At 44.0% G+C, this 19034-nt stretch overlaps 1 protein-coding gene across 1 annotated transcript in view; it reads right to left on the bottom strand.

Moving 5' to 3' along the window:
- Positions 1-1003: 1003 nt before the first annotated feature.
- LOC110529529 (cyclin-dependent kinase 19) overlaps positions 1004-19034 on the bottom strand; it is a 56769-nt gene continuing 38738 nt past the window's right edge. Inside the window, exons 5-13 of the mRNA XM_021611779.3 lie at positions 17975-18032; positions 13609-13740; positions 11845-11988; positions 11559-11628; positions 11307-11379; positions 10732-10829; positions 8780-8858; positions 4162-4395; positions 1004-1998 (exon numbers count right to left, since the gene is read on the bottom strand). Of these exons, the coding sequence (XP_021467454.1) occupies positions 1882-1998; positions 4162-4395; positions 8780-8858; positions 10732-10829; positions 11307-11379; positions 11559-11628; positions 11845-11988; positions 13609-13740; positions 17975-18032 (1005 nt within the window). The 3' untranslated portion in view covers positions 1004-1881. The remainder of the gene's footprint in view (positions 1999-4161; positions 4396-8779; positions 8859-10731; positions 10830-11306; positions 11380-11558; positions 11629-11844; positions 11989-13608; positions 13741-17974; positions 18033-19034) is intronic.

Below are 19034 nucleotides of genomic sequence, written 5' to 3'. Positions count from 1 at the left end.
GTTCAATACATGTTAGTACCTTGTATTGTTGCTGTGAATATTTTCTTACTATAGAAAACAAAATAAGAGTCTCTCTCCTTTGGCTACAAAAGGACAGTTTTGATGATCATCATTATCATCATCGTCAACATATGCCAGTTGAACACAACTTGTGTTTCTGAACATCACAAAAGGCAGTTTAAAGAATCGTAATGCAAAGTCTTGATAAAGATTGCCTTGATCCTTGTGACAAACTGAACACAATACATGTTCACCATCACTAAACAAGAGGTCCCGTTCTGTCAATAGCCACTAGATGTCAATGTTTCCACATCCCTTCCCTAGTCACAGAAGAAGCTGAAGTGGCTGTCTTATCCCATATCCATCTACAGTCTCTCTGTTTTTGGGCACACACACACACACACACACACACAGTGCAGATCCAGTCAACTAGTTCACAGGATAAGTACTATAAGAAAACCTTTTTCTACCTGGGTTAATACCAGGGGTGTGGAGTTGAAGAGGCTGGGGTGCAAGACTTCCCATATTTGTTCCAGGTCTTTGCAGATCCGTTCAGCAGTGCAGTCCTTTGACTGAATAAGAGGAAATACAAACATGTAAAGGGCAATAATGAAACATTAAAAGCTAGAAAAATACATGGAAAATAAAAAACTATCAGGCAGTAACCGTCTCAGGAACATACACACTGTTAGCTGCACTATATGATGTCACCTTCAGTGATGTCTGTGTCCATGGAAAGACCTGTCAACCCAAGGTGTCCACAACAAGCATCTCACACACACTCAAACACCTCTGGCCAGAAAGGAGAACATTCAGATTCACCGACAAATGTTTCCTTGATGGACATGACTCATAGTAAAACAGTAGCTTGGTAGTTGTTATCGGTCAGGCGACATGGGGTACCTAGAGATGCTTACATAACTTGCTGCAGACTGAAGAAAGGCTGATAAACGGTTCCTTCCAATGCAGACTTTCAGACTACAAATCTAGAAAAACAAAAGGCTTAAATTGAGAAAACAAACGTTTTTTATAACAAGATTAAGATAAAATGGTGTATTTTGTAATTCCCTGCAATCACATCAGCTAAAGAGCTAACTTTCTTCTGTACAAATGTATCTCCAAGCCAAGGGGAAGATCTCAGTAGAAGATATTTTGTCATCAGGAAAGGATTGGCTCATTTTCTTCCTTTTGATTCAATTGTTATTGGTAACAGAAATCCAGGGTAAACAACTGTACAGTGAAGGAAAGTGATGACAGTAAAGGGCTATTTTCCTGTTTCATCCCATCTTCTTCTATATCGAACAATATTTACAAAAACATCCACAATCAAAGTAAACAAACTCTACATAGCAAACGAGCAAAAACAAGTCTCTTGTTAAACAAATAAAAAAAGGTATTATATAGTATATATTTATATATGAACAGAGCTGCAATTCTTCCTCTTGAAGAACATGTTTTTGTAAGTGTCATGGTTCAGTCTTTGTGTTGTGTAGTCAGTTGCACCTGACGTGTTTCCTTCTTATCTAGTATCAATCGATTTTGCCACTTGATGATAATAGAAAATCTTGTCCTACCCCTCAAGGAGGCAGGGTTTGTTTTTGGTTCCTATGTTGAGTTGACCTTCATATTGCAGTGCCCTCGGGTGAGTAAGTGTGAGGACATTGGCTGGAAGTGAGGCCAGGGTCAGTCAGTGTAGTAGGGCTGACATGAAGGCGGATAATGAGTGACTGTTGTGTTGTTGGAATTATCTGACACATAATGAGGTTTGATCAGGATGAGGAGTCAGTAATACCTTGGCCAGAGGGAGGTGAGAGGTTATGCTAAGGTTTGTTTTTGGTCGAGGGTTGGTTTGGGAGAGGCCCCTGGCCTGTTTTAAGAGCCTCAGTAGCGGTGTGGCTGGTGTGAGTACTGTGAGCTCTGCTGGGATGACGACGAGTATCCCTGGGACTGAGTGGAACCTTGGATGTTGCTTTGGTAACCAAGGCGGGAGCTGGAGTGCTGAAGTGGAGAAAAGAATGGAGAGGAAATAGTAAACCGTTGGCAGCTAGAGACCACATTTGTCATTCATTCTTTTTCGGTCAACACCACTGGAAAAATACCATTGTTTATTTTGACCTTGCATGGGGTTTGGAAATAAAACCTGTACAACATAAATTATTCCATAACTTTACCTTAGGACACCTTGTTGGAGGGAAATTACTTTTGTTGGCAATGTTTGCAATTGTAAATCTGGCTGAATAAGTTATAGGTCAAGAACGAGTCAAATAGAAAAGCATGATGTACACAGCCATAGATCTGTAGTACTTATCAACATACCGCCACAGCTTTCCACTCTTGTTTACTTGGCATCTAAAGATGTGGACTACTTCTCATGGATTTCTCAATGTAACAGTATAGCTTCCGTTCGTCCCCTCGCCCCTACCCGGGCTCGAATCAGGGACCCTCTGCACACATCAACAACTGACACCCACGAAGCATCGTTACCCATCGCTCCACAAAAGCCGTGGCCCTTGCAGAGCAAGGGGAACCACTACTTCAAGGTCTCAGAGCAAGTGACGTCACCGATTGAAATGCTATTAGAGCGCACCACCGCTAACAAGCTAGCCATTTCACATCGGTTACATCAACATATTTAGCCAGAGACTACCGACCCAATTCCAAGCTATTTACAGTACCATGACCTACAATTCTATATCCTAAAAAGTGTACTGCATATCACACAACGGAGTAAAATAAAATCAAAAGTGGCTGATGCCGAAGACCTGGGGGTCTGAATGAATTACTGATCTGGGTTAAAGGGGACTGAGCCACACACTAAACACCTGGCCGAGACTCACGCTAACCAACTCAGACTGGGCCCAAGGCCAAATGTCCTCTTAGAAAGGCAAGAAAAGGCAGAAGTCCCTGGTCTTTAGATGATAAACATTTATTAGGCCCCGAGGAGCTACAGCTGGACTGGGACCCAGAGGGCTTGGATGGAGGGTTGGGGGAATAGGAGAAGAACATGGCTGAAACCCCTGAAGTACGGAGACATCGGCCAAACTAATTCCAGTCGCCGCCTGTCTAGGAGTCTATCTATCTACACTCACAGGCAGAAAGGAGGAGCGAGTTGTGCACATTAGGGTACTATAGCCTTGGGGAAAGTGATCAATGAGGGGGAAAGGGCGTTGAATGTGACGCCACAGACACAGCAAGCTAGCTCTGTCTGCCCATCCAGAAAGCAAGGGGATATTAATACATCTGTTCTGCTAAGGCTTGACTTTGAAGAGTCCAGCAGCTGTCCACATGCAGCCTCAGCCCCCTGCTAAATATAGCCTAGCACCTCGTCAGTCAGTCAGTCCAGAACCCCACAGGGTCCGGGCCTAGCCAGGAGGAGACACCTCTGAACAGAACACCATTGAGATCCGGACAACAGGGAGATCACCTTCATCTTACCTTTCTCATATGTAAAACACTCTCCTTTCCTCTGTACCATGATCTCCACTCTGTCACTCTTGCTCATAGTCCCTCTCTTTCTCACTTACTCACTCTTGCTCTAACTACAGCCTTTCTCACTCTCTCTCTCTCATTTACTCACTCACTCACTCTTGCTCCAACTCTGTCTCTCTCTCTCTCACCCAGTGATGGGGGCTCAGTCAAAGATAGAGCAGGCGCCAAGAGGGGGAACAACAATGAGGGCAGCTTTTTTTGCTGTCACCTTTATCAACAGGCTAGTGTGAACTGGAGGAATGACATTATCATTCTGATATAACATGACCTGCAATCCTACTAGCTAGCACAATACTCCACTCTGGTCTGAGTTGAGGGGGTTGTGTCTGTTCACTAACCGAGCACAACACGTGTTTTGCATGTCCCTGACATACTCTGCTGTACGCGTCTGTACGTGTTTTAAACCTTGAGGGCTCTTTGGGGAAAAGTTCACAGCCATTAATTTTTACTCCATAGTCAAATGAATCATTAATAAAGGAACACTGTTGATGGCACACGTTCTGGGTCCTCCAAGGGCCTATTTGGATTAAGCAAATTTGAATAAATCAACCCTAGATAGCAAACATGCCATAGGTTATAAACTGTTGGTGACTGTCATCGCCTTCCATCTCCTTTCAATTAAAAAATGGACAGTAATACTATGGATGTATGTAAGGCTGTAAAAACTCAAACCTGGTGGATCCCAGTGCCTGAGGAGGCTCCTGAGGGCCCGGTGCGAGATTTCTTGTTGGGGGGCCCCTGGTCCTGGCCGTGCTGTAGGCCTCCCCCGGAGTTGGCTCCAGTGGCCCCTGCATTGCCGTTGGTCTGGGTGGAGCTCTGCTGGTTAGAAGCCTGCTGGGTGCCACTCTGCTGCTGGGCCTGGGCCTGGGCCTGGGCTGTCGTCTGCTGGTGCTGTTGGACCTGGTTCTGATGGAGGACAAACACATTCATGTTCAGTTGAACAGATAAAGAGTAACAGATGGAGACTGCAATAATATTCATTGTGCACCAACATACTAACAGTTTCCTTGGTGTACAACTTTATTGTAATCTCTGATTTTGCACCAACACACTCACAGTTTCCTATCCATACAAAACATATTCCATACATGCACATTGTAAATAAGGTCTGCTAACTCAATAAATGGTATCAAGACAACATTACTGTTCAACAACAGCCAAATGTACAAATCGCTCACTGATCAATCATGGTCACTGTTTACAGTATTTAGGAACTGGGAAGTAGGTTCCCAGTATTGCAGTGTTTGTTTGGGCCTGGTAAACAGTGGGCTGAAATTATTGAACAAGAATTACGCTCCGAGCCTTCAGGCCAGCTTATCACTTCTCAACAGCTCCACGGCCACGAGGCTGAGACACGTGAAAGTTTGGGTCAGCTAAAACAATGAGTCCCTCTCATACCCTCTGGGCCCTGGTTGGCACAGAGGCCCTGCAGCCTTCTTGACGGCTGCTCTGAGGCAACACTTGTATCAGGTGTTGCCTACTTGACAACAGCTGCCAATGTGATGCAGGGCGGGGATTCGCAGAAACCGCTCAGTGGGAAGGGGACTGGTATTTCTCTGGCTGAAGCACATGCATACACTCCCCTTCACCTCAAACACACTGATTTGGCTTGGCATAATACAAGCACCTGCTTTCTATAGGGTCTGGTATATTCACAACATGGTGTTTGATACCAGCCAGCCGACAGTACATTATCAGTAACACTATGGTACAAGTAAAGCCTCCTGTAGCCTATCTGCTATCAAGGGAACAACTCTACGTTAGTGACCTTTACCTCAAGTAAGATATGAAGTTTAGTGAGAGTTTAGTGAGATAAGTCTTGAGATAAGTCTTGAGAGCTTAGTGAGATACAATTTCGAGAGATTAGTGAGATACGCTTTTGAGAGCTTAGTGAGATACGCGTTGAGAGCTTAGTGAGATACGCGTTGAGAGCTTAGTGAGATACGCGTTGAGAGCTTAGTGAGATACACGTTGAGAGCTTAGTGAGATACGCTTTCGAGAGCTTAGTGAGATACGCGTTGAGAGCTTAGTGAGATACTTGTTGAGAGCTTAGTGAGATACGCGTTGAGAGATTAGTGAGATACGCGTTGAGAGCTTGGTGAGACACGCTTTGACAGCTTAGTGAGATACGCTTTCGAGAGCTTAGTGAGATACACGTGGAGAGCTTAGTGAGATACGCTTTGAGAGCTTAGTGAGATACGCGTTGAGAGCGTGGAGAGCTTAGTGAGATACGCTTTGAGAGCTTAGTGAGATACGCGTGGAGGAAAGTGAAATACGCGTGGAGAGCTTAGTGAGATACGCGTTGAGAGCTTAGTGAGATACGCGTGGAGAGCTTAGTGAGATAAGCGTGGAGAGCGTAGTGAGATACGCGTGGAGAGCTTAGTGAGATACGTGTTGAGAGCTTAGTGAGATACGCTTTCGAGAGCTTAGTGAGATACGCGTTGAGATCTTAGTGAGATACGCGTTGAGAGCTTAGTGAGATACGGTTTCGAGAGCTTAGTGAGATACGCGTTGAGAGCTTAGTGAGATACACGTTGAGAGCTTAGTGAGATACGCGTGGAGAGCTTAGTGAGATACGCGTTGAGAGCTTAGTGAGATACGCTTTCCAGAGCTTAGTGAGACACGCTTTCCAGAGCTTAGTGAGACACGCGTTGAGAGCTTAGTGAGACACGCGTTGAGAGCTTAGTGAGATACGCTTTCGAGAGCTTAGTAAGATACGCGCTGAGAGCTTAGTGAGATACGCGTGGAGAGCTTAGTGAGATACACGTTGAGAGCTTAGTGAGATACGCGTGGAGAGCTTAGTGAGATACGCGTTGAGAGCTTAGTGAGATACACGTTGAGAGCTTAGTGAGATACGCGTTGAGAGCTTAGTGAGATACGCGTTGAGAGCTTAGTGAGATACGCGTGGAGAGCTTAGTGAGATACGCGTTGAGAGCTTAGTGAAATACGCGTGGAGAGCTTAGTGAGATACGCGTTGAGAGCTTAGTGAGATACGCTTTCGAGAGCTTACTGAGATACGCGTTGAGAGCTTAGTGAGATACGCGTGGAGAGCTTAGTGAGATACGCATTCGAGAGCTTAGTCAGATACGCGTGGAGAGCTTAGTGAGATACGCGTGGAGAGCTTAGTGAGATACGCGTGGAGAGCTTAGTGAGATACGTGTGGAGAGCTTAGTGAGATACGCGTTGAGAGCTCTGTGAGATACGTGTGGAGAGCTTAGTGAGATATGCGTTGAGAGCTTAGTGAGATACACGTTGAGAGCTTAGTGAGATACGCGTGGAGAGCTTAGTGAGATACGCGTTGAGAGCTTAGTGAGATACGCTTTCGAGAGCTTAGTGAGATACGCGTTGAGAGCTTAGTGAGATACGCTTTCGAGAGCTTAGTGAGATACACGTTGAGAGCTTAGTGAGATACGCGTGGAGAGCTTAGTGAGATACGCGTTGAAAGCTTAGTGAGATACGTGTGGAGAGCTTAGTGAGATATGCGTTGAGAGCTTAGTGAGATACACGTTGAGAGCTTAGTGAGATACGCGTGGAGAGCTTAGTGAGATACGCGTGGAGAGCTTAGTGAGATACGCTTTCGAGAGCTTAGTGAGATACACATTGAGAGCTTAGTGAGATACGCGTGGAGAGCTTAGTGAGATACGCGTTGAGAGCTTAGTGAGATACGCGTGGAGAGCTTAGTGAGATACGCGTGGAGAGTTTAGTGAGATACGCTTTCGAGAGCTTAGTGAGATACGCGTTGAGAGCTTAGTGAGATACGCGTGGAGAGCTTAGTGAGATACGCTTTCGAGAGCTTAGTGAGATACACGTGGAGAGCTTAGTGAGATACGCGTGGAGAGCTTAGTGAGATACGCGTTGAGAGCTTAGTGAGATACGCGTGGAGAGCTTAGTGAGATATGCGTTGAGAGCTTAGTGAGATACGCGTTGAGAGCTTAGTGAGATACGCGTTGAGAGCTTAGTGAGATACGCGTGGAGAGCTTAGTGAGATACGCGTTGAGAGCTTAGTGAGACATGCGTGGAGAGCTTAGTGAGATACGCGTGGAGAGCTTAGTGAGATACGCTTTCGAGAGCTTAGTGAGATACGCATGGAGAGCTTAGTGAGATACGCGCTGAGAGCTTAGTGAGATACGCGTGGAGAGCTTAGTGAGATACGCGTTGAGAGCTTAGTGAGATACGCTTTCGAGAGCTTAGTGAAATATGCGTCAAGAGCTTAGTGAGATACGCTTTCGAGAGTTTAGTGAGATATTCTTTCGAGAGCTTAGTGAGATATTCTTTCGAGAGCTTAGTGAGATACGCGCTGAGAGCTTAGTGAGATACGCGTGGAGAGCTTAGTGAGATACGCTTTCGAGAGCTTAGTGAGATACACGTGGAGAGCTTAGTGAGATACGCGTGGAGAGCTTAGTGAGATATGCGTTGAGAGCTTAGTGAGATACACGTTGAGAGCTTAGTGAGATACGCGTGGAGAGCTTAGTGAGATACGCGTTGAGAGCTTAGTGAGATACGCTTTCGAGAGCTTAGTGAGATACGCGCTGAGAGTTTAGTGAGATACGCGTTGAGAGCTTAGTGAGATACGCTTTCGAGAGCTTAGTGAGATACGCATGGAGAGCTTAGTGAGATACGCTTTCGAGAGCTTAGTGAGATACGCTTTCGAGAGCTTAGTGAGATACGCGTGGAGAGCTTAGTGAGATACACGTGGAGAGCTTAGTGAGATACGCTTTCGAGAGCTTAGTGAGATACGCATGGAGAGCTTAGTGAGATACGCGTGGAGAGCTTAGTGAGATACGCGTGGAGAGCTTAGTGAGATACGCGTGGAGAGCTTAGTGAGATACGCGTGGAGAGCTTAGTGAGATACGCGTTGAGAGCTTAGTGAGATATGCAGGAATCAAATCCATGCTGCTGCAGTGGTATATGTGGTCCGGAGGCAGCGGCTCAGAACACTTAATCACCCTAGGCCACAGACTGCTCATTTTCAATGGACCCTTACCCTGCACTTTCAATAACCTTATGAAACCCCTACTGCTGGGCTGACATTCCATTACTGTTTCTATTAAGGTATTTTGGGTCTATTTATTAAGCTGTTTTGCGTCTTTTTATTAAAGTGTTTTGGGTCTAAAAATTAAGGTGTTTTGGGTCTATTTATTAAGGTGTTTTGGGTCTATTCAGACAGCACGATGACAGTTGTTAATAAAAGCATAAGGACAAAGAAGGCTCAGAATTGTGGGGGATTCTTGATGCATATCCCAGGATTACACTTTTAGTCTATAGCCCAAAGCATTTCACCTCTGTTTACCTTCTCTGTTTTCTCATCTGGCTCATCTTCGTTTAGAAACTCTCGTTTTGGGTAAGGTATCTGACATCCGGCAAATACACTACAGGAGAGAATGAGACGAGGGGTACACACAATCAGAAACAGACTAGCTGGGTGCTATGCGTACAAAGACCAATTATTCTTGATATACAGTGGCTTGCGAAAGTATTCACTCCCCTGGGCATTTTTTCCTATTCCGTTGCCGTACAACCTGGAATTAAAATAGATTTTTCGAGGGTTTGTATAACTTGATTTACACAACATGCTTTGAAGATGCAAAATCATTTTTATTGTGAAACAAACAAGAAATAAGACAAAAAAACTTGAGCGTGCATAACTATTCACCCCCTCTAAGTCAATACTTTGTAGAGCCACCTTTTGCAGCAATTACAGCTGCAAGTGTCACGGCTGATTTCCTCCTCTTCGTCTGAAGAGAGGTGTAGCAGGGATCGGACCAAAATGCAGCGTAGTTCGTGTTCAACATATTTTAATGAAAAACGAAAACGTGAACACTCCACTCCACAAAATAAAAATAACAAACGTGGCAAAACCGAAACAGTCCTATCTGGTGCAGAGAACACAGAGACAGGAAACAATCACCCACAAAGTACCCACAGAATATGGCTGCCTAAATATGGTTCCCAATCAGAGACAACGCTCTGACAATGATGCCATCCATCATTCCTTCAATTCTGACCAGTGTCCATGCCGATGAAAAACATCCCCACAGCACGATGCTGCCACCACCATGCTTCACTGTGAGGATGGTGTTCTCGGGGTGATGAGAAGTATTGGGTTTGCGCCAGACATAGCATTTTCCTTAATGGCCAAAAAGGTCAATTTTAGTCTCATCTGACCAGAGTATCTTCTTCCATATGTTTGGGGAGTCTCCCACATGCTTTTTGGCGAACACCAAGCGTGTTTGCTAATTTTTTTCTTTAAGCAATGGCTTTCTTCTAGACACTCTTCTGTAAAGCCCAGCTCCTTGGAGTGTAAGGCTTAAAGTGGTCCTATGGACAGATACTCCAATCTCTGCTGTGGAGCTTTGCAGCTCCTTCAGGGTTTGGTCTCTTTGTTGCCTCTCTGATTAATGCCCTCCTTGCCTGGTCCGTGAGTTTTGGTGGGTGGCCCTCTCTTGGCAGGTTTGTTGTAGTGCCATATTCTTAAGAAAAAATGTATAATGGATTGAATGTTGCTCCGTGGGATGTTCAAAGTTTCTGATATTTTTTTATAACCCAACCCCTCCACAACTTTGTCCCTGACCTGTTTGGAGAGCTACTTGGTCTTCATGGTGCGACTTGCTTGGTGGTGCCCCTCGCTTTGTGTTGTTGCAGACTCTGGGGCCTTTCAGAACAGGTGTAATATATACTAAGATCATGTGACAGATCATGTGACACTTAAATAAAGTCCACCTGTGTGCAATCTAACTAATTATGTGACTTCTGAAGGTAATTGGTTGCACCAGATCTTATTTAGGAGCTTCATAGCAAAGGGGATGAATACATATGCACGCACCACTTTTCAATTTTTTTGAATGTTTTGAAACACGTTCACTTCACCAATTTGGACTATTTTGTGTATGTCCATTACATGAAATCCAAATAAAAATGAATTTATATTACAGGTTGTAATGCAACCAAATAGGAAAAACGCCAAGGGGGTGAATACTTTTGCAAGGCACTGTATCTATGTTTTTTTTAAACACACACAACCAGGCCACTCAAGATAAAAACAGGAAACTATCAAATTCAAATACTAGACTATGACTATGAAATCAAATTGGAAGTGGGCTGTTTTTAGTTCGCTGAATCAACAATCTCCATTGTTAGTTTATCAGACAGATGTATCATGGTGAAGATGTAACTGTGTTAATGTGTGGAGAGGATGACTATGATCTAGACTGTGTTTGGAAAATGAAGTTTAGTTGCTCTCACTCTGAGGTTGGTAAGGGATCCTCCAGGAAATATGGGTCCTGTAGTGCCTGTTCAGACGTAATCCTTTTAGTGGGGTCCATTGTAAGGAGTTTCTGGAGCTGAAAGGTGGTTAATGAACACTGGGTTAGTGGTGCCAAGCAAACCCGATCAGCCAGCCCAGGCTTATTGGTTTTACAGCACTAATATCTAGATTGGGCCTTGTTATCTTATATTCTCCATTATAAATTCGGTGGTTCGAGCCCTGAATGCTGATTGGCTGACAGCCGTGGTATTTCAGACAGTATACCACAGGTATGACAAAAAAATTTACTGCTCTGTTTACATTGGTAACCAGTTTATAATATCAATAAGGCTCCTCGGGGGTTTGTGGTATATGGCCAATATACCTTCGCATTGCGTCATGAATAAGAACAACCCTGAGCCGTGGTATATTTGCCATATACCACCCCCTTGTGACTTACATATAGCTTAAGTATAAATCACCCTATGGTGTGGTTGAGTAGATACGTTAGCATGCCCTCCATAAACTGGCACCTATGTTCAAGCATCTAATGGTTACTAGAAGGTGTGCTTACCAACAGGAAAACCTTGCTGTCAGGTTTGACTTTATGCTTCTCCATGTATTTGATTAGACTGCTATTTGCATACCTGAGAATGGGTGAAACACAGCAAAGACAAAAACCGACATCTTAAAGCAGGGGAATAGTCTCAACATGCTGCCTCCTTGAGAGAACGGTTGAAACGTGATGTAAGATGTGTGTAAAAGGTTCAGGTATCTTTTGACAGCCGAGAAAGCCCAGGTATGGTCAGAATATCAAGCCACTCACGTCGTTCTCCTGAAGTCTTTCTGAAGGGTGGGGAACTCTGGCATCTTCCTGATGTCTTCCCAATCTTTATCTGGCCAATTCAAACAGAAAAACTTCAGTCACTTTAACCCAATTCTTATACTCGGACGAAGCACATGCTGTCTTCAGAGGATAATGTAATCTACTGTACATATTGTAGCTATGACAACAAGCACATGAGAAGGTCAAGGTTGATGATGACATAGTATACGTCATGACTTTCATGACCGTGTGTGTGTGCGCGAGCATGTGTGTGTGCTGGTCAGACCTGCTGGGAAGCCCATGACACTGAATATCCTGTCCAGCTGGTCGTGGTGGAAGGGGTTGCTGGTCTTAATGTCCTCCTGGCGACAGTGGAATATGGGCTCCGATGTCAGCAGCTCCGCAAAGATGCAGCCAATCGCCCAAATGTCTGCATCGGACAGACAAGCAGTTAGCAATTACACTCAAGTGGTCTTGGCCTATACCTTTGTCATTAGCAGGGACGAACACAAAAACATCAGCCATCAAGGGCTATCTGTCTGTGACAATGTCTTCATCCTTCACTCTGTTTGGAAACTAGCCTTTTGTACCCATTATATTATATGTCCCATTGTGGAGAAACACAGTGAAGGATTCAAATATCTGTTAGTGAGAATGTCTTTATCCTTCCCTATGTTTCTCCACTACAGGACACAGAAAACGATGGGTACACTGTGTATTATGAGACACAAACTAAACTCCTCTAAACTCCTTTCAACAGTCACAGGCTGTAATGGATGCCTTGGGACTTAACGTGTTCAGATCTGCTACACTGTATGTATCTGTGATGACACCCCGAAGGGCTTGTTGGGTTTGGCCTGGAGGGCTCGATTGAGTAATATATGTCATATGTCATTTATACTTGACATTCCCAGGCAAGGGTTCCAGGGATTTATTTTATTTAACCAGGCAAGTCAATTAAGAACAAATGTAATTTAAGACAAAACGGGCAACACAGACAGAAGATACTGGCAACAGTACAAATACAACAGCAAACAAACAGTAGGTGTGTGTGTGTGTGTGTGTGTGTGTGTGTGTGTGTGTGTGTGTGTGTGCAGGCACACAGGCATGTGTGTGGTGTGTGTGAAATAATACAATGAATCAGTAAAACAACATGCTTCCTTCCATAAGGCAAAGCAAAGAGGTAACATCGGGTGATAACCAGGTCTCAACAACCTGTACTTTTAGGTTGGTTTGGAGGGAATTCCAAGACCAGGGGGCTGAGTAATGAAATGACCTTTTTCTATGCTCGGTTCTAATTTTCGTAACTCTTAGCATAAAACAAGACTTGTATGCGTTTTCATTTCAAGCTAGAACAGAGGATAGATTAAATGGCAGTATTCCTAAAATGGCCTTATAAATAGGAATGTAAGAGTGTTGGAGCCTGCGTGTTGCTAGGGATGTCATCTAGCTAATTATACACAAGACATACCCTTCATACAGATAAAGACCACGTATCACAATGCTTGTCAGGCCCTTGCTGTCAATGACACCCACATAGTATCTGTGAATGTCCACATATACTGAGTCTGACCAGAGCTGTATATTTGAGATTTTATTCATTTAGCAGACGCTCTTATCCAGAGTGACTTACAATAGTGAGTGCATACATTTTTCGTCCTTTTTCGTACTGGTCCCCCGTGGGAATCGAAACCACAACTCCGGCATTGCAAGCGCCATGCTGTACCAACTGAGCCACACAGGACCAAACATGGCTCTGAGGCTGGCATAGAGTAACGAGAGTAAATGCAAAAAACTGTTTAAGTAAACAATCAAGGAGCAAAGTTCTACTGGCCTGTCTGTGCTGGTCGGTTTCAATTCATTTTCCATCTAATCTCCACGCTTTGGTTACAAAATAGGAAGCATGTGTTAGGTATGAAAATCACAATAACTTCTCTGAAACGTCTTTCAACGTATGTACCTTTGGTATGAAAATAATTCAGGCTACATAATAACTTCTATGGAAGGTCTTTTGATGTATGTACCTCTTGCCTTAAGGCTAACAACTCACCGATTGCTTTGGTGTAATGTCTGGCCCCTAGCAGAAGCTCAGGGGCCCTGTACCAAAATGTCACCACAACAGGGTCAAGGTCTGCCAGGGGTTTGAGAGGAGAGTTGAAGAGTCTGGCGAAGCCCATGTCAGCTAAAACGTGGGTAAAATAGTGTGGGAAACACAACATAGTATCAACGTATTTAAGATAGTGGGGGAAACACAACATAGTATCAACGTATATAAGATAGTGGGGGAAACACCACATAGTATCAACGTATATAAGATAGTGGGGGAAACACCACATAGTATCAACGTATATAAGATAGTGGGGGAAACACAACATAGTCTCAACGTATATAAGATAGTGGGGGAAACACAACATAGTCTCAACGTATATAAGATAGTGGGGGAAACACAACATAGTATCAACGTATATAAGATAGTGGGGGAAACACAACATAGTATCAACGTGAATGAATGACAATGAAACACAGGGCGGCCTGAACCCAAGGCTACTATTGATATGGATTATTATTGATAGTTGTACTGCACTGTTGAGGGAGCTGGCATGTAAGCCTTTATCTGCACCGTTCATACCTGCTGTAAACTGTGTACATGATGAATAAACTTTGACTTGATTTCAGTGAGGGAGGTAGTGCTTGGTTGTAGGAAGGATCTCAGGCTCTGTTGAGCAAACCATACAGATGTGGGATCTTAAATTGAGCCAGTTTGTCACAGCAGGAAAATAATCCTGCAGCAACAGGAAATGTGAATTATTATGTGGATGACTTTTCCTTCAGCGAGACTGAAGATTGGTCTGAAGAATTGCATGACAAGATAAGCCTCAAGACGGTCCTGCCACCCCCAAAATCTTTTAAGAGCTCAATGCTGCTGTTCCTGTCTCTCTGCGGGTCTGGACTCACACGACTTGTTCCATTTGCTTGGGCCCAAAGCACGCCAGAGACGACATCCAGGACCCCGGAATGCATCAGCTGCATCCTGTTATCCTCCAAGATGCGGCGGGAACAATTGGTGTTATCTCTGCACTCTCAGGGCTCTTCTGGAGATGATGAAACTATTTTCAAAGAGCCGACTCCACTGACCCAAGCTCACGGCCTCCCCTCCCCCCGGGGAGGCTAAGTGTAGCAGTGACACCGAGGAGAGGGAAGAGTTCTCCGACCTCTCCTTCGGGAAAATCGTCCGCTCTGCCAACTTCCCTACGCTCCGACTTCCCAGGGATTATTGAGGGGGCTCGGTCAAGTCAGAGATACTGACATGATGGTGGGCGGGCCTCTGGCTCAGCGATGCAAAGTGGCGGAACCTATAGCTCCCGCCATGCCCTCGCTGAATAGATATGAAGGAGGCTCCTGAGATGAACAACTAATGGCAAGGGAAGCGGCAAAATCATATTTACCCTTTACCAGAGTGGAGGGGAAGGCAAGAACCCTTCACCATGGGAGAAGACGCTGGCTGCCCACTTTATTCCAGGCTACAGCCAATGGAACGCAAAAAAGCTTTAAAACAAAGTAAAGTCTTACATTTCTAAATGGATATTACAAACTTCCGAAGCCTTTTTAAACCTCAAATACACTACAAGTTTTACCATTTGAAATGGTATGTTCTCTTGAAACAGGTTGATCAAACTAAGATCCTACATCTGTACCATGATTCATGTATAGCTTGTCAAAGCAACCATGCTTGAATTCTACTGCCTTTTCTCTCTCACAAGAGCGGGGAAATCAAAATATACAATGCTTTATGGCTGGTGTTTATGTCAATGCTGTCAGTAAGTCATCTTATGGGCCAAGTCTGCATAGCACTGGAGTCAAATCAAACCTTATTTGTCACATCCCCCGAATACAACAAGTGTAGACCTTACTGTGAAATGCTTACTTACAAGCCCTTAACCAACAGTGCCCTCTTCATGACTGTCTTGTTGTGTTTGGACCATGATAGATTGTTGGTGATGTGGACACCAGGGAACTTGAAACTCTCGACCCGCTCCACTACAGCCCCGTTGTTGTTAATGGGGCCAGTTCGGCATACCTTTTCCTGTAATCCACGATCAGCTCCTTTGTCTTGCTCACATTGAGGGAGAGGTTGTTGTCCTGGCACCACACTGCCAGTGTGTTTTGTAGTCTTATGGGAAGGTCTTCTGTTTTAAGTCTTATGGGAAGGTCTTCTGTGTATATGCAGCACCTGAAGTGAAGTTTGGTGGTCTGGTCTGGTATGTTGGGTGTCACACTGCCATTGACACCCATGCATCCCTGAGCAGCAGTTATCATGGGGGTTCAGTGACTCTAAAACAATAACTTAGCACTAATGCTAGACTCTCAGGGTTAGGGTATAAATAGAGTCCGGCCGGTACTGCTGACCTGTGACATCATCCCAGAACAGTGCCATGCTGGGGAGTGGGTTATGCAATAGCGTGATCTGTGACCATCTGGCCATTTTAAGGCTCTCTGCCTGGTCCTGTGTCCCTGTGTTCAGAGACCCTCCCAGAGGCTGGTTGAAGGTTAAAGCTGCAGCCATTGTCAAGTAAACAACCTCATCGATCTACAGTTGAAGTCAGAAGTTTACATACACTTAGGTTGCAGTCATTACAACTTGTTTTTCAACCACTCCACAAATTTCTTGTTAACAAACTATAGTTTTGGCAAGTCGGTTAGGACATCTACAAGTCATTTTTCCAACAATTGTTTACAGGCAGATTATTTCACTTATAATTTACTGTATCACAATTCCAGTGGGTCAGAAGTTTACATACACTAAGTTGACTGTGCCTTTAAACAGCTTGGAAAATTCCAGAAAATTATGTCATGGCTTTAGAAGCTTCTGATAGGCAAATTGACACCATTTGAGTCAATTGGAGGTGTACCTGTGGATGTATTTCAAGGCCTACCTTCAAACTCAGTGTCTCTTTGCTTGACATCATGGGAAAATCAAAAGAAAATCAGCCAAGACCTCAGAAACAAAACTGTAGACCTCCACATGTCTGGTTCATCCTTGGGAGCAATTTCCAAACGCCTGAAGGTACCACGTTCATCCCACATTCATCTGTACAAACAATAGTGCGCAAGTATAAACACAATGGGACCACGCAGCCGTCATACCGCTCAGGAAGGAGACGCGTTCTGTCTCCTAGAGATGAATGTACTTTGGTGCGAAAAGTGCAAATAAATCCCAGAACAACAGCAAAGGACTTTGTGAAGATGCTGGAGGAAACATATACAAAAGTATCTATATCCACAGTAAAACGAGTCACATATCGACATAACTTGAAAGGCCGCTCAGCAAAGAAGAAGCCACTGCTCCAAAACCGCCATAAAAAAAGCCAGACGGTTTGTAACTGCACATGGGGACAAAGATCATACCTTTTGTAGAAATGTCCTCTGGTCTGATGAAAGAAAAATAGAACTGTTTGGCCATAATGACCATTGTTATGTTTGGAGGAAAAAAGGGGAGGCTTGCAAGCCGAAGAACACCATCCCATCCGTGAAGCACAGGGGTGGCAGCATCATGTTGTGGGGGTGCTTTGCTGCAGGAGGGACTGGTGCACTTCACAAAATAAATCAATAGATCATGAGGAAGGAAAATGATGTGGATATACTGAAGCAACATCTCAAAACATCAGTCAGGAAGTTAAAGCTTGGTCACAAATGGGTCTTCCAAACGGACAATGACACCAAGCATACTTCCAAAGTTGTGGCACAATGGCTTAGGAACAATAAAGTCAAGGTATTGGAGTGACCATCACAAAGCCCTGACCCATAGAACATTTGTGGGCAGAGCTGAAAAAGCATGTGAGAGCCAGGAGGCCTACAAACCTGACTCAGTTACACCAGCTCTGTCAGGAGGAATGGGCCAACATTCACCCAACTAATTGTGGGAAGCTTGTGGAAGGCTACCCAAAATGTTTGACCCAAGTTAAACAATTTAAAGGCAATGCTACCAAATACTAATTGAGTGTATGTAAACTTCTGACCCACTGGGAATGTGTTGAAAGAAATAAAAGCTGAAATAAATCATTCTCTCTACTATTATTCTGACATTTCACATTCTTAAAATAAAGTGGTGATCCTAATTGACCTAAGACAGGGAATTTTTGCTAGGATGAAATATCAGGAATTGTGAAAAACTGAGTTTAAATGTATTTGGCTAAGGTGTATGTAAACTTCCGACTTAAACTGTATCTGCTATAGAAATAATGGTCACATTATTAAGCTGTTTTGCTCACATTCAAGTTTCAAATGGGAATACAAATAATATGATGTATAATCAACCTACTGACAGAGTTTTAAGCTTTAAATAACTGAATCAGCAGCCCGCTCCATCAATCATCTACAGTGTATTGACTTCAGAGTGTACATTTAGCCCATCTTACCGATTTTCACTCGCCCTCGTTCTGAGCCCTCCCCCATAACCAGAATGTTGGCTGGTTTCTAGAGGAGAGAGAGACAAACAGACAAACATTTAATAATCTTGTTCTGTGTGTGTTTCAGCCATTAGGGAAGCCTCAGAGGCTCCAATACCAAGTAAGACAACAACACATAGAAATGAGGTTACACTCACTTCACAGGTGTATCACATACAGTGCCTTGCGAAAGTATTCGGCCCCCTTGAACTTTGCGACCTTTTGCCACATTTCAGGCTTCAAACATAAAGATATAAAACTGTATTTTTTTGTGAAGAATCAACAACAAGTGGGACACAATCATGAAGTGGAACGACATTTATTGGATATTTCAAACTTTTTTAACAAATCAAAAACTGAAAAATTGGGCGTGCAAAATTATTCAGCCCCTTTACTTTCAGTGCAGCAAACTCTCTCCAGAAGTTCAGTGAGGATCTCTGAATGATCCAATGTTGACCTAAATGACTAATGATGATAAATACAATCCACCTGTGTGTAATCAAGTCTCCGTATAAATGCACCTGCACTGTGATAGTCTCAGAGGTCCGTTAAAAGCGCAGAGAGCATCATGAAGAACAAGGAACACACCAGGCAGGTCTGAGATACTGTTGTGAATAAGTTTAAAGCCGTATTTGGATACAAAAAGATTTCCCAAGCTTTAAACATCCCAAGGAGCACTGTGCAAGCGATAATATTGAAATGGAAGGAGTATCAGACCACTGCAAATCTACCAAGACCTGGCCGTCCCTCTAAACTTTCAGCTCATACAAGGAGAAGACTGATCAGAGATGCAGCCAAGAGGCCCATGATCACTCTGGATGAACTGCAGAGATCTACAGCTGAGGTGGGAGACTCTGTCCATAGGACAACAATCAGTTGTATATTGCACAAATCTGGCCTTTATGGAAGAGTGGCAAGAAGAAAGCCATTTCTTAAAGATATCCATAAAAAGTGTAGTTTAAAGTTTGCCACAAGCCACCTGGGAGACACACCAAACATGTGGAAGAAGGTGCTCTGGTCAGATGAAACC

This window comes from Oncorhynchus mykiss, chromosome 8 (assembly GCF_057628025.1).
Source record: "Oncorhynchus mykiss isolate SJ-2025 chromosome 8, ASM5762802v1, whole genome shotgun sequence".
Taxonomy (NCBI): Eukaryota; Metazoa; Chordata; class Actinopteri; order Salmoniformes; family Salmonidae; genus Oncorhynchus; species Oncorhynchus mykiss.
The sequence above is the reverse complement of the archived record's forward strand: the minus strand, read 5'-3'. Positions and strand labels throughout refer to the sequence as shown.